Source organism: Spermophilus citellus (assembly GCF_964194105.1).
Source record: "Spermophilus citellus genome assembly, chromosome: 9".
Classification (NCBI taxonomy): domain Eukaryota; kingdom Metazoa; phylum Chordata; class Mammalia; order Rodentia; family Sciuridae; genus Spermophilus; species Spermophilus citellus.
The window spans coordinates 67922446-67938761 of record NC_138191.1 but is presented as its reverse complement, the minus strand read 5'-3'; the positions used below and the strand labels follow the sequence as shown (position 1 = coordinate 67938761).

Sequence of the window (16316 nt, the reverse complement as noted above, 5' to 3'; positions counted from 1 at the left end):
TTTAATGGGTAGAAACAACTTCCGAGAAGATGTCATTTTACTAGTGCTCATTGTTGAAATTGACAAGATTCCCAGAGACAGCTAAGACTTTAGACTCCATTGGGCCATAGATAGTATATACATAATTCTCAGTGTCAAGAGAATCAGAAAGAGGTTATTAAAAGAACATCAGCTTTGTCTGTAAGTAAGTCAGAGTTCAAATGCCATACCACCCTTTCTTAACTTCCAAAAGTAACATCTTTGGTCCTTAAAGGGGACATGCTGTAAACTTGCCATGAAGTAAGTGTGTGTGTGTGTGTGTGTGTGTGTGTGTGTGTGTGTGTGTGTGTTTTGCCATGAGTTTTTAAGATGTAAAATTTGTTATGTAATCTTGAAAACAAGATCAGCTATGGATTGTGTTTAATCCCAAAATAAAAGTGATGGATGAAAAAATAAAAATAGAAGATCCTATGATTTTTGCATTTGGCACTACTAAAAAAAGCAATGTTGCTAGCTTGGGGACAACTGGTATGACTTTTGTGTTTGAGCTTCCTTTGTTCTTCATTATCCTTGAACTTTTAGACTTACATATTGGTTTTATCCTCTGCTTCCATTGTAGGAAATTGATGGAAAATCCCTGCTATTGATGACAAGGAATGATGTGCTGACAGGACTTCAGTTAAAATTGGGGCCTGCTCTGAAAATCTATGAATATCACGTAAAACCTCTGCAGACCAAGCACTTGAAGAATAGCTCTTCCTAGTGCAGTCATTTGGGGTCTTAGACCTCAAAAAATATACAGTGACATAATTTGGTTTCATGTAATGAAACTTTGTAAACAGAATACATACATGTGTATATGTAAAGAATTTCAATCAAATGAAACGTTATCCTATTGGATAGACTAGGCAATCCATCAGCTGGCCTGAATCCAGCCAGGAGGAGCAGGGACAAGGTATACACAGTTGGTTTTCCTTATGGAGTTTGTCAAGTAGAATGATCTTTGATACTGTTAGATACCCCTCCCTACAAAGGTTTTGAAATCAAGGATTTTCTTCTCCATTTCTTCATGGATTGCTTTCCCCAAATTCCTTAAAAAATATTTTAATGGAATAAGCATCTTTGGGTTACAGACTTAGAGTAAAAGCACATGTACTTGGGGAGGGGAAAAAAATAGAAAGGGATCACTGTCTCCCTTGAACTCCTCTGCTCTGTAGAGCTGGTGTTACTTGGATGGATTTGCCAACACCCTTTTTTATAGAGGGTCCTCCACTTGACCTTATTAAGGTTTCACTGGGATTTGCTACATGCGATGTTTGAAGTGAGGTGCATCTTGGCCCCTTTGGGAGCAGAGTCATAGCTCTGAATAGAGAAACTCTGTTGTGTAGTGGGGACATCCATCCGTATTCAGCTAGCTGTCATATGGGTAATGGTATTTTCTGCATAGATTTGCTTATATTGATTCTTTATTTTGAAAGCTTTTTTTTTTACTTTATGGTTAGTATTTATAATAATTTGTTTCTGGAAAAAAATTGCCAAGAGTTATAGATAAAAGCCTTGTTATTAGTACAGAATATTTTTATATATATTCCTTCATGATGCTGGAATATTTTTTTAATTGTCTGATTCTTTATTTGATTCCTAGTTTGAGTACTTGTCCTAAAAAATTGAAAAAGTGGGCTTGCTACATCTCTGTTCAAAGAGACACTATCCAATCCCTGTGTGTCAATGCCTTGTTGAATTGGTGCTTTGTGGTTGCAATAAAGCATTGCTTTAGTTTATTTCTAGTGTATCCTTTGATTTCTTCTGTCTGCTTACTTCTTTAGGGATTAAAGATTAAAGTCTCTTCAAAACCATAGAATGAAAATTAAGCCTTAAAAATGCTTAGCTAGGGGCTGGGGATGTGGCTCAAGCCGTAGCGCGCTCGCCTGGCATGCATCTGGCCCGGGTTCGATCCTCAGCACCACATACAAAAAAAATAAAAAATAAAAAAAACAAAGATGTCCGCCGATAACTAAAAAATAAATAATAAAAAAATGTTTAGCTATAAAAAATTCATGGATCTATAAGTGAATTTGTCTTTTTTTATAAACTGAATCATCCAAGTAGATCTCATTCCTTCTCTTACCCACCCCCAACAATCAATTTTAGCTATCAAAATTAACCAAAGATTTTTTTATTTGCCTTCCAGAGTCATGATTATTTTCTTTAAATATTTTTTTTAGTTGTCAATGGACCTTTATTTTATTTATTTATATATGGTGCTAAGGATCGAACCCAGTGCTTCAGACATGCTAGGTAAGTGCTGTACCACTGAGCCACAACCCCAGCCCTGATTATTTTCTTCAATTCTGATAAAAGCAATAGACTTTCTCTCCAGGCAGAATTTCATATTCCCCGATATTAAATCTTTACAGAGAATTGATGGACTCTCTGGGTTGCCCTCTTCTTCCTCCTCAAGAGTTCCTATTTTAGAGCATCATAATTCAATGTCCTGTAGAAATAGTTTCTCCAAAGAACAAAAAAATCGGAAGGTGAGAATAAAAAGACATAGGAAATAGTATAGATAGTGAGTGGGTTCACAAAGACACTCCAAATTACTCCAATTAGGAAGTTTATGAAGTGTCTGAAACTTAAGTAACACTTTGTTTTGAACTGTAAATGGGAAAGGTGGTTACAAAAGAAACATTATCTATCCCCAGATTCCCATAGTCTTTCCAAGGCAGCAAACACAGAACAAATCAAAGGCACAATCAGTTAAGTGCTGTGAGAAGTGACAGGCACAAAAGAGGACAGCAGCAACTTCTGAAGACCAAGTAAGAAGACAAGGAGAAGGAGGCTGGAATGAAGGACTTGATTCATACTTTTATAAAAGGAGTTTCCCATGAAGTGATGATGATACTTGACCTCTCTCTAACTCAAAAAGCAAACAGGAGGAATGGCCAAGCCCTGCTTCTATGCATCTACCTGCTACCTTTATATTAGTTTGCAGTAGCTCTGGCTGTAAGTAATCAATCAGCTTTGTCTGTAAATAAGTCAGAGTTCAAATGCCATACCACCCTTTCCTAACTTCCAAAAGTGTAGCATCTTTGGTCCTTACGGAGACATGCTGTAAACTTGCCAAGTAGTGTGTGTGTATCCCCACTAGGTAATGTAAATAAGATAGATGTCATCTTCTCTCTTATATAAATTTCCAGATAAGGGGTATCAAAGATGGTATGGACCTCTATGATATTAGGAACACAGGCTTCTGCTGACTGTGTGCTCCATTCATGCATTAACATCCATTCCCAGAATTATTCCACAGACCAAAATGAATGCTTCAGCCATAAACATTGTCACATGAATTCCAATCAAGAATAAGAAGGGGGGAAAAACCAGATCTTCTTTGTTTAAGGGCACTTCCAAGAAATCATACAAACCACTTCTTCCTGTTTTACTGACCAGAATTCAATCTCATTGTCATACTTGAGCTACAAGGGAAGCTTGATATATTTCTTTATTTCTTTAACTTGGAAACCATTGACTAAACTAAAATTCCAAGTTTCTTTATTCTGATCTTAAACTGAAATAAATGTGGCCTAAACCAGCCTCTGTACATGAGTGATAAAATTTGGCCCCAAGCAGTCTCCATATATAGTAAACTACAACCTAGCTTGATATACAAGCAAATTACAACTTAACCCGAGTATATACCATTGTAACTAAGCAACCAAGCCTCAGTCAATTACAGCAGCCAACCTCTCAGCCAGTCCCAAACTGAAGTTTGCCAGATTATGCCCAAATAAGGTAAACACCAAATTCCATTAATTGGATAATCTGTATGCCATTTCCTATCTTTCTGGTTATAAAAAGAGTTCACCACATTGTAAGAAGAGGCATTCTAAGCCATTTTTGGTCTGTAATGTTACCCAGTTCTGGAAACTTTTTCTTGTGCCAGCAAACTTTAATAAATGTAACAGGTCTCAGTTTTTCCCTTTTAACACTGTAGATAAGGGAAAAGGGATATTTAGGAACAATTCAGAGTTATCACTGTCAGTGGACTCCTAAGCACTCAGAGCACATAATGCTGAAAGCGCGTCTTAAACTATTTTTCTCCAGATTAAACATGGGTTCCATTAACTCAAACTTCAGACCTGGATTTCTCTCTCTGTTTTTGTTGGAGGGGAAAAGGGAAATAATTGCAAAGCAACAGAAAAGTGTGAAATCGTTGCTCAGCCTCATGACAGCTTTTAGTGTAAAATCAGCAAATTAAAGATTGTCTGCCTTTCTTACACTCAGGAATAAGGCCTACAGCAGGCAGCCTGAGAGCCTTGGCAATGAGGAAGGTGCTTCCATCCCCCTCTATCCAGGGCAAGAGCAGTATAATCAAGACAGGCCACAGAGAGGAGCTTGAGATTCTGCAGGTAGGCAGCCTTTGTCTCCAGATGGCTGTGAAAGCAAGTTGCATGCTTCCTTTTCAGATCACATTGGATTTCTATTAATGTGATCTTGTCTGTAGCTGGTAGCAAATACATGTGCTAGATACCCCTTTCTGGACATTTATATAAGAGAGAAGATGACATCTATCTTATTTACATTATCTAGTGGGGAATCACTTCATGAATGTGAGTGGGAAAGAGCATACCCGGATGCCAGTATATATTATGGCAAAGGTTTATGTGAGAACTGATTAATGTTGAATTTGATCATTATTAACCTAAGAGGCAGACAGAATTTCAGAACCAGAAAGCATTTTAAAAAGTACCTGCTCCTACACTTTCCCTCCCAACGCTACATTTGAACTTTGGATTCTGACCCTATGTATGAAATTTAATGAATTGATTTAAAAGCTAAGCCACAAACTGGCCACTCTTCAGTGGAATCTAAACCAACATGTTTTCCTTTGACCAATGCAGTATTTGTGTGCTTTCTACTCGACATTTACACACTTCTAAGGAAACTGAAATTTCCATTTAATTAGTGTCTTCCATTCTCTAATGCTCACAACCAGCAACTTAATACTTTTATAGTAACTGTCAGCACTCTAAAGACATTTAAATTTTAGAAATTCCCCTTCCCCTGCCCAATCTAAAGCAAAAAACACAGAGAGCATCCTCAGAGTAAGTTAATCCAGGAATGGAGATTGCAAGTAGATTTAATTGAAATGAGCTGGCTTATTGCATCAAAATGTATAACAGATTTGAGCATCATTCGTGGTATTTAGTGGACATAATGATGAATGTGAAGCAAAAGTGGCCAATCAGTGGTAGTGTCTTCATTCTATTCTCAACAAATATCCTACATGAATATAGAATTTTGTCCCTTTGAAATTAGCATATCCTGTCAGGGACACACATTGTCCTTTGATTGTATTAGTGACATATATCTTTAGGGAATTTAATTTGCAGAAATCTAATGACCCAGAGTTGCCCAATCACTCCCATATTTGGAAGCCAAATGCAAAAAGTACTTACTGGTGGTGATTCATCTGCCTTTGACAATCCTTGCAAATGGGATCTGCAGGGGTCAGGTCTGGGCCCAGAGCCATTAAGTGTTTTCGGTAATGATTTGGAGGATGAAGTTAAATGTTCAAAGAGCTGACTGCTGCAGGACAGATACGCCTCTTAGGAGAAAACTTGTTAATTCTGCTTCTAAACCAGGAACAGAAGCCACGGGAAGGAGAGGGGAGCGCACTGGGTGCATTAATGAACAGCTCATTAGTCTTGTGCTGTAGCTCCATAGGCAATTAAGTAGTCTGGGTACCATTTCTGGCCCATAGTGGCAGCATTAAGTAGAGAGAAAGAGATTGCAATGGTCCCATCCAGGTTCATTTTGTGACTATAGCTGTTGTGTGTTTTAGAATCACTTGGAGGTAGTGAGCCTGGAGGGAGAGTGGTGTGCAGCCTAGCACTGGTGCCCAGCAGTGGAAGGTCGTGCATGTGAAGTGAGAAGAGTTTTGGGCTTTCCCCAAGCAGGCAGTGAAGCTGATGAGTCTTCACCTCAGTTAGGTCATGGTAGTCCTGTCTGCAGTTGTCTTTAAAGAGAAATCAGGAAAGCTGGGGATGTTAGGCCATCTCCAAATAGAAAACAGGCCCCCTTTCTCAAAATCAGAATGCAGAGAGCCTCCTTAGTTCCTGAATTAACTCTATCATAGCAGAGGAGGAGGTAAGGTTGGTGAGTACAGGTTAAAATAATCCTGAACATACCTACTACCTGTTGGGGAGGCTGTGGCAAAGGCAGCAAGATCTCCATGGAATCAGATAAGAGGAAAGGTGCAGTGAGATGGTTTGTGCTATCACCCAGACACCACCCAAGGGGCATCCCTAGTCACCAGCATTAGAGACCATAACCTTTCAGACAAGTGAGGTGAAACAACTATGGCCAGTCTGGCCACCGGGGCCTCTGGCTCTGACATCTGTAGGCTATATCTATGGCAAAGTGTTCCAAGTTAAATATCTTCTTTCTGAATCAAAGGCAGCAGAGTCATTCAGTAAATTTGTTTTCATATCCATTTTCAGTGGGTTACATTGCTATTTTTATATGCAGGGAAATAACTACTTGAAAATGGTACCATAGAACTCATCGGATTATAAACATAATTTGAGAAAGTCAGGGAAACTCTTCAAGCAGTAGCAGCTCCTGCCTTTAAGAATCAGCGCTGGGTGGCATTCTCTCTTTCCCACCTGAACACAGTGACTCGGGAGGCTGACACCACATGCAGAGGTGAGAACACTGGGCTCGTGCCATGGAGACCTGAGCTGGAATGCAGCCCCACCACAGACCTGACATAGGAACCTGGTTAAGTTGTGTGGCTCCTGTTCACCTCCAGGACTTCTTCTATTTTTTATGCAGATACAGAGACAAGGCAAATCACTACTAGCCCAATAAAAATATCATGTGAACCACAGACATTTATATTTAAAATTTTCTAGTAGTCACAGTAAAAAAAAAAAGAAAGAAAGAAAGAAAGAAAGAGCCCAGCAGCACTGTAAGCTGAGGCAGGAGGATTGCAAGTTTGAGGCCAGCCTCAGCAATTTAGCAAGACCCTAAGCTACTTAAAAAAGGTCTGGACAGCTGGGCACCGTGGCACATACCAGTACTCTCACTGTCACAGGAGGCTGAGGCAGGTTTTAGTAAGAACCTGTCTCAAAATAAAATGTTTTAAAAAAATAAAGAAAAGACTAGGGATATGGCTTAGTGGTTCAGCACCCCTGGGTTCAATCCCTGGTACCAAAAAAAAAGACGGGGGGGGGGGAGAGGGCAGGGGGCTGGGGATGCACCTCAGTGGTAAAGTACCTCTGAGTTCAATCCCTAGTGCTAAAATAAAAGAAAGAGGATCAGAAGAAATCTTTCTGACAATATTGTTTTATACCCACATATAAAAAATATTATAATTTTAATATAAAATCAATGTAAAAAATGTTAATGATAGACTTCACAATTTCTTTTAAAATTTATCTTTGAAACCCAGTCTGTATTTTATACCTATAGCACATGTCAATCAGGACAGCATAGCTCAAATGTATCACTTAGGATTACTTTCAGCTGAAAACAAAGATAACCGAAGATAAAACTCCTTGATTGTATATATGAGGTCTGAAGGTAAGCAGTCCAGAGCTGGGATGCCTGCTCCATCATGGTTGGGTCCCAGCCTTCTCAATGGGTTGCTCTGTTACCCTCAATACATAGCTTCCTGTGTGGCTCAGTGAATCCATCCAAGAACTATGTATGAACCAAACTGGCATTGCACCCAGTGAATAGGAAAATCTGGTGTCAGGGAACTTCCAGTGGCAATCCTACTGGTAAAGACAGCCCAGATACATGTGAATTTCTATTCAGCCCTGCCAGGTCCCACACAACACAGGAGAGAGAATGACCTCCTGTAGCCACACAGCCTCTCAGAGATGGGTGTAGCCTACCAAAATGCCAATCAACCTATTGACTCCAGACATCATGAAATAAGAATCTGTCCCTGAAACTTTATCTCTGCCTTTGATGTACCCCCTTAAATAAAACCACCGGAGCCATTTTATAATTGTTCAGGTCCAGTTTCTGTGTGGGATGGACCTATCAGGTACTTCAGGCTTCTGAAAACTAAAATTCTGACTTTGTCTTATTTCTTCACTAATTATTTCAGGCTTTATTTCCTCAAGTGGCTTATTCCCTCCTGAACAGGAAAAATTACCCTGGCAAGGCACTGACCACCTTGTGGTAGCTCAGGATGGCACCCTGAACTTCAGTTATCACAGCTATATTCCAACCAAGAAGAGGTAGAGAAGCACACTTCTTATGACAGCATTTCCACTAACATCCCTTTAACAAGAACTTAGTCATTTGGTGACACTTAGCTGCAAGGAGATTGGGAGCTTTTTTATTTCAGGCAGCCCAATGTCCAGATGAACAAGGGCGGGAGAATGCATATACTGAAAAAGCTGACAGTCTTTCTATAATGCCAACCTCATACGGCTGGTAAGGAATTGAATGAGAGTGCATGGTACAGTCACTGGTATTACATAAAAAGAGCAATAAAGTATAGTTTTAAACCATCTCATTCACAATATCTAAAAAAAAATGCTTGGAAATCAATCTAACACAAGAGGTTAAGGAACTCCACAATGAAAACTATAGAACACTAAAGAAAGAAATAGAGAAAAGCCTTAGAAAATGGAAAGACTTCCCATGTTCTTGGATAGGCAGAATTAATATTATCAAAATGACTATACTATCAAAAGCACTACAGATTCAAGGCAATTCCCATCAAAATTCCAATGACATTCTTCATAGACATAGAAAAAGCAGTCATGAAATTCATCTGGAAAAATAAGAGGCCCAGAATAGCCAAAGCAATCCTTAGCAAGAAAAGCAAAATAGGAGGCATCACAATCCAGACATTAAATTATACTACAGAGCTATAGTAACAAAAATAGCATGGTATCGACACCACAACAGGCAAGAAGACCAATGGAACAGAATAGAAGACACTGAAAAACCCACAAAAATACAGTTGTCTCATACTAGACAAAGTTGCCAAAAATATATATTGCAGAAAAGATAATCTCTTCAACAAAGGGTGCTGGGAAAACTGGAAATACATATATAGCGAAATGAAATTTAACTTCTATCTCTCACCCTGCACAAAATTCAAAGTGAATCAAAGACCTAGGAATTAGAACAGAAAACCTGCACATACTAGAAGAAAATGTATGCACAACACTCCAACATATGCTCAGAAACTGACTTCCTTAACAAAACTCCTGAAGTGCAAGAAGTAAAATAAAAAATAAATAGGGTGGTATTAAATCAAAAACCTTCTTGAGAGCAAAGGAAACAAGAATGTGAAGAGGGAACCTACAAAATGGGAGAAAATCTTTGCCAACTGCACCTCAGAACATTAATTTCTAGGATATATAAAGAACTCAAAAAACTTAACACCACAAAAACAACCAACTAATCAAAAAATAGGCAAAGGAACCGAACAGACACTTCACAGAAGAAGAAATATAAATGGTCAACAAATATTTGAAAAAATGTTCAACATCTCTAGCAATTAGAGAAATGCAAATTGAAAGTACACTGAGATTTCATCTCACTATAGTTCAGGATGGCAATTATCAAGAATATTAATAAAAATAAATGTTGATGAGGATGTGGGGGGAAAGGTACACTAATACATTACTGGTGGGATTGCAAATTGATACAATCACTATGGAAAAGAGGTAAGGAGATTCCTCAAAAAACTAAGACTGGAACCACCATTTGACCCAGCTATCCCACTCAGTTTATATACAAAAGACTTAAAATCAGCATACTACAGTGACACAGCCACATCAATGTTTATAGCAGCCCAATTCACAATAGCTAAACTATGGAACCAAACTGTATGCCCTTTAATGGATGGACCTGGAGACTATCATGCTAAGTGAAATAAACCAGTCCCCAAAACCAAAGGTTGAATGTTTTCACTGATATGGGGAAGCTAACAACAAAGGAGGAGAGGGAAAGAATAGATATTCAGTAGATGAGACAAAGGGAAATGAAGGGAAGGGAGAAGGAATGGGAAAAGGGAAGATAGTGGAATGAACCTAAAATAATTTTCTTGTGTACTTATATGAATACACCAAGTAGAATAAGATATATTCCATGCTTGTATAATTTTATCAAAATGAATTCTACTGTCAGGTATAACTAAAAAGAAACACTAAAAATGTGGCTTTAATTTGGTCACTTTATGCAATGTGCATGTATTAATATAGCACAATTCACTCTAATTTTATATGTTACTATAATGCACAATTTTAAAATAAATAAAAATAAACCAATAAATAGAAGGAAAACCACTAGAGTAGAGGAAGGGGGTTGGGGGACAAGGAAAAGAAAGTATCAGGGATTGAAATGAAGAAAACTATCTTATATGTTTCTATGAATATGTCAAAATGAACTCCATAGTTATTTATAATTATAATTCACTAATAAATATCAAATTTTAAATGTTTATTACTATGATCTCATTCCACTTCAAGTCTGGTGCAGTCACAAATTAACAAGTGTATGCTGAACCCAGACACTGCTTATTTGATGCATGCTCATATTGCTAAAAATAAAATAGTACTGATTCCTTAGGTCCTTCACTATCAGGTAGTTCTAGGAATGGAACCACCATTTGACCCAACTATCCCACTCAGTTTATATACAAAAGACTTAAAATCAGCATACTACCCCAAAATGGAGGTCTTCCCAGATGAACGAGTCTCTTCCTGCTGCTGTAACAAAATACTTTGGAATGGGTAATTTATTGGTAGTATTTCACTTCTCCCAGTTCAAGTTCAGAACATTTTGTGGCCATATCCTCACATGATGAAAGGGGAAGAAGTTTTGAACACAATCCCTCAAGCACTTATTTTTTATTTATTTATTTTTTGGCTGAGGGGACATACTGGTGATTGATCCCAGGGTCTCAAACATATCAAATTCTCTAACAGTGAGGTACATCCCCAGCCACTTATTTATTTATATATTTATTTTGAGACGAAATTTTGCTAAGTTGCTCAGGCTGGGCTTGAATGTGTGATCGTTCAGCCTTAGTAAACAGAGTACATAGGCTTACAGTCTGTTAAACTTTGGACATAAGTCCCCTCACCCCCCACACTCCTATATTCATGCAGAAATAGTGCTGAAATTATTGGAATGTGGAGCCTGTACCCTAACTAGAGCGTCCAAGTTTCAGTTCAGGTTGTAACTGTAGGCAGGTGGGGTGCAGCTGGAGGAGCTAGGTCACTGTGGTCATGCCCAGATAGCTCCTACTTTCCTGTGATCCCTGCCTGTCTCTCTGCTTTCTCCCTGCCAAGAGAGGAACAGCTTTCCTCCACTGGGCCTTTCCGTCATAGTGTACTGACTCACCTTGGACCCAGAGAATTGGAGTTGGCCATATATAGACTGAGCCCTTGGGATCATATGCCCATCCTCTAGTTTGTATTTTATCAGAGGTTTGGTTAGAGTGAAATCAAAGCTAACAGAATCAGACATTTGTGTAGTGAGAAGTGGGGACGCTCCTCTGAATAAACTGATTGTGTGGGTCAGTAATCTTTGACCCACAAAGACTTTGTAAGTCTTTTTAACAGTGAGCTGGAAAAGCTTTAGATTATTGTAAGAAGAGTTGAACAGGGATTCTGGAGTTCTGAACACCAGAATACCAACAGAAATGCACACCTGGCTCATGAGCTTTCAGAAGGAAATAAAGACCCTATTAGAATTTGGACGACAGACTACTTGTGTTATAATCTGGCAAAACATTTGATTATTTATCTAATTTCTTTCTTCCTTAAAATCTCTACTCAAATGTTTTCTTCTTGAAAGCTCTACACAAGTGACCTTATTTAGTATTTCAGCAAACCCTATCCCATCCCATTATTCAATAATTTTCTACTTCATTCTACTTGTGCTGCTTCTTCCATGTATATTGTCACATAAATGTAGTGGTAACATAGAAATATAATCATAATGCAGGATATAATGTATCACTTTTAAGTTAGTTCTTGCTCCTCCTCTCTCTTAGAATATAAACAAATTTCTGTTGTACAGCCCATTATAGGCATCCAAGAAAAAAATTGTTGAATGAGTGAATGATTGAAAGTTTAAACAGGTGTTATACTCCAAGAAACAAAATAAAAGTATACAGACATACAAATAAACAATTTGAAACCTAAGTTACAAAGTTTTTACTTAGCCATGTTTTGATCCCCTTTTTTCCATTCCAAGAAATAAGTGTTTGATTTTACACAGAATATGATTTTGTCATATGAAGGACATTACATTTTGAAAGGATGTTTATATAAAGGAACCAGAGATCCAATGCTTCATTCAAATTGATGGAGAAAAAAGAATAGCTTTAAAACATTTTACAAGAAAAATATCTTTTTAACAATCTCATAGAGTCCCTGAAAGGAAATGAACCAAATGCAAAGAGATAATATCCTGAGCAGAAAGCTATAGATAATGGAAAGTTGAGGTATGGCAGTGGCAGTGAATGAATTAGACTTTAAGTGTTAAATTGGGCTTAAGAAGTGAGACTTACAAAATATAAACTAAAACAAATAAGGCAAAATACACATCAAGTAATTGTATCTTTCTTTATAGCATTTTTAAATGTTTTATTTGTTCTTTATAGATATACGTGACAGTAGAGTGCTTTGATATATTATACATACACAGAATATAAGTTATTCTAATTAGGATCCCATTCTTGCAGTTGTACATGATGTGAAGTGACACTGGTCATGTATTTATGTATGAACATAAGTAAGTTATGTCAATTCATTGTACTGTCTTTCCTATTCCTATCCCCACTCCTTTTCTTCCCTCCCATTTGTCTAATTCAGTAAACTTCTATTCTTCCCTTACCCACCATCCCTTGTTGTTTGTTAGCATGCAAACATCAGAGAGAACATTTGGCCTTTGGCTTTTGGGGATTGGCTTATTTCACTTAGCTTGATAGCTGCAGTTCCATCCATTTACTATTAAATGCTATAATTTCATTGTTCTTTATGGCTGAATATTATTTCATTGTTTAGTATACCACATTTTCTTTAGCCATTCATCTGTTGAAGGGCACCTAGCTGGGCTCAATAGCATGTTTATTGTTAGGTGAGCTCCATAAACATTGGTGTGGCTGCATCACTATGGTATGCTGATTTTCAGTCATCTTAGTATGTACTGAGTAGTGGGGTAACTGGGTCAAATGGTGGTTCCATTCCAAGATTTCTCAGGAATCTCCATTTTGCTTTTTCTAATGGTTACCCCAATTTGCAGTCCCAGCAGCAATGTATAAGTGAACCTTTTTTTCTCATCCTCTCCCACATTTATTGTTGCTTGTATTCTTGATCATTGCCATTCTGACTGGAGTGAGATGGAATCTCCATGTGGTTTTGATTTGCATATCCCTAAGGGTTAGAGATGCTGAATTTTTTTTCCATATATTTATTCACCAATCATTCCTTCAGTAGAGTGCTTGTTCAGTTCCTTTGCTCATTTATTCATTGGGTGATTTGTTTTCTTGGTGTTAAGTTTTTCTTTAATTCTTTGTATATCCTGAAGATTAGTGTTCTATCTGAGGTGCAGGTTGCAAAGATTTTCTTTCATTCTGTAGGCTTTCTGTTCCTGTTCTTGATTGTTTCCTTTGAGGCGAAGAAGCTTTTTTTTAATTTGATATTATCCCATTTATTTATTCTAGTATCATTTTTAGTAAGAAAATTCCCATCCATTATCTTTTAGTGCTTGGTATATGTTGTTCCAGGATCTCCTGGCTTTGAGACTCTGTGTGGAAAAATCTGCTGAGATCTGAATTGGTCTTTCCTTATAGTTAATCTGATTTTTCTCTCTTGTGGCCTTTAAAATTATATCCTCAATCTGTATGCTAGTCTTGTTGATTATAATGTGATTTGGTGTAGATCTGTTGAAATTTTGTACCTTTGGTGTCCTATAGGCTCTTTTTTAATGCTTACATCTTTTAAAATACCTTTATTTTATTTATTTTTATGTGGTGGTGAGGATCAAACCCAGGGCCTCACACATGCTAGATGAGCACTCTACCACTGAGTCACAACCCCAACCCCTTCTACAGGCCTCTTGTATTTGATTCTCCAATTCTTTCTTCATGCTTTGGAAATTTTATCATATTATTTCTTTGAAGAGATTGTGCATTCCCTTGGTTTGAATCTCTGAACTTTCCTCTATCCCAATAAATCTTAAATTTGGTCTTTGGATGGTATTCTATAATTCTTGGATATTCTGTTCATGGTTTCTTACCATCTTCACTGTGAGATCAACTTTATGTTCAAGATTGTATATTTTGTCTTTATTGTCTCAGGTCCTGTCTTCCACATGATCTAGTTTGGTGGTGATGCTATCTATTGAGTTTTTTAATTGGCTTATCGTTTCTTTCATTTCAGTAATTTCTGTTTGTTTGTTTCTTTTCAATATCTCTATCCTTTTCTGAAATAAATCCTTTGCAACTTGCATTTGCTCACTTATCTCTTTGTTGTTATGATCAATGGTTGCCTGTATTTGTTCTCTTATCTCTTTGTTGGAGTAACCAATTTTTGCCTGCATATGCTCTCTTACATCATTCTTTAATTTTTAAATCATTTTATTCATGTATATTCTGAACTCCTTCTCTGACATTTCAACTACCATACTACCTATGGATCCTATTGTTTGTAGCATCTTGGTTTGTTTGGAGTACTTTCCTCCCTTGGTTTTTCTTGATGTCAATGTGTCTAATTCTCTTCCAGTGTAGACCCAAGGTATTACAGCTTCTGCCCTATTGTCTTACAGTTTCCCTACAGGTTACCAATACCTCCTACTTAAGGGAGAGATCAATATTACAGCACTCATTGTACCCAACACGCAGCCTTATATCAGCTTCTAGATTTACATTTGCAGTTTTTTCACTAAAATCAGAAATGATGAGTTTGGTTATCTTCTATCATATAGTCAATTAGTTTGCATAATGATTTACAGTTTTTGATGGTGGAAGGGGGACTGGAGGGTTGGCTGAGATATTTATCAAGTAGGATGTGAGAATATGGAGGTATTAGATTATATGACTAGTGAGAGGGGAATCATTCTTGTTGGCTGTTAGTAGTAGAAACAAAAGATAGGCAAGCCCATGCAAGACTCCCTGTTACCTCAGCAATTGGATAACTGTTAGCATCTCTAGTAGAGAATCTAATAGGCATGGTGCAGCCAGGTCCTCAGAGACCTTGGTGATGTCTTATCAGTTCTGTTGTCCTTTGATAGAAGCAGCGATATCCCAGTTTCTTGTTGGAAGCAGCCTGAAGCCTATATGTACCCATCAGATAGAACACTAATCTCTATAATATATAAAGCACTCAAAAAACTTAACACCAAAAGACAAATAACCCAATCACTGGGTGGGCCAAGGAACTGAACAGATGCTTCTCAGAAGAACATAGACAATCAACAAATATATGAACAAATGTTCAACATCTCTAGTAATTAGAGAAATGCAAATCAAAACTACTCTAACATTTCATCTCTCTCTGGTCAGAGTGGCAGCTATCAAGAATACAAACAAAAATAAATGTTGAAAAAGATGTGGGGAAAAAGGCACACTAATACATTGCTGGTGGGACTGAAAATTGTTGCAGCCAATCTGGAAAGCAGTGTGGAGATTCCTTGCAAAACTTGGAATGGAACCAGCATTTGACCCAGGTATCCCACTCCTTGGTTTATAGCCAAAGGACTTAAAAACAGCATACTACAGGGACACAGCCACATCAATGTTTATTCAATGTTTATAACAGCACAATTCACAATAGCTAAATTGTGGAACCAACCCAGAGGCCCTTCAATAGATGTATGGATAGGGAAAATGTGGCATATATACACAATGGAACATTACTCAGCATTAAAAGAGAATAAAATCATGGCATTTGCAAGTAAATGGATGGAGTTGGAGAATATAATGCTAAGGGAAGGAAGCCAATGCCACAAAAACCCAAAGGCCAAATGTTTTCTTTGATTTGAGGGTGCTGACTCAAAATGGTGATGGGTTGGGGGAGCGTGGGAGGAATGTAGGAACTTTAGATAGGGCAAAGGGGAGGGGGAAGGGGGAAGGGGGTAGGAAAGACAGTGGAATGAGTTAGACATCATTATCCTAAGTACATGTGTAAAGACAACAATGGTGTGAAAATACTTTTTGTACAAGTAGTGACTTGAAAACTTGTGCTGTTGAAAGGTTAATAAAATAGGTACTTGTCACTCCGTTTTTCTATATGCTTAACAAAACACTGTTGAAATCTTGTTCCCAGGATGTGCTGTCCCCAACTGTGAACTGT

General features: G+C 37.7%; 1 protein-coding gene across 4 annotated transcripts in view; it reads left to right on the top strand.

Annotated features, from left to right (window-relative positions):
- SAMD13 (sterile alpha motif domain containing 13) overlaps positions 1-1749 on the top strand; it is a 58291-nt gene extending 56542 nt beyond the window's left edge. For all 4 annotated transcript variants that reach the window (XM_081308552.1, XM_081308553.1, XM_081308550.1 and 1 more), the window contains exon 4: positions 599-1749. In XM_081308552.1, the coding sequence (XP_081164678.1) occupies positions 599-742 (144 nt within the window). In that variant the 3' untranslated portion in view covers positions 743-1749. The remainder of the gene's footprint in view (positions 1-598) is intronic.
- The last annotated feature ends 14567 nt before the right edge of the window (positions 1750-16316 follow it).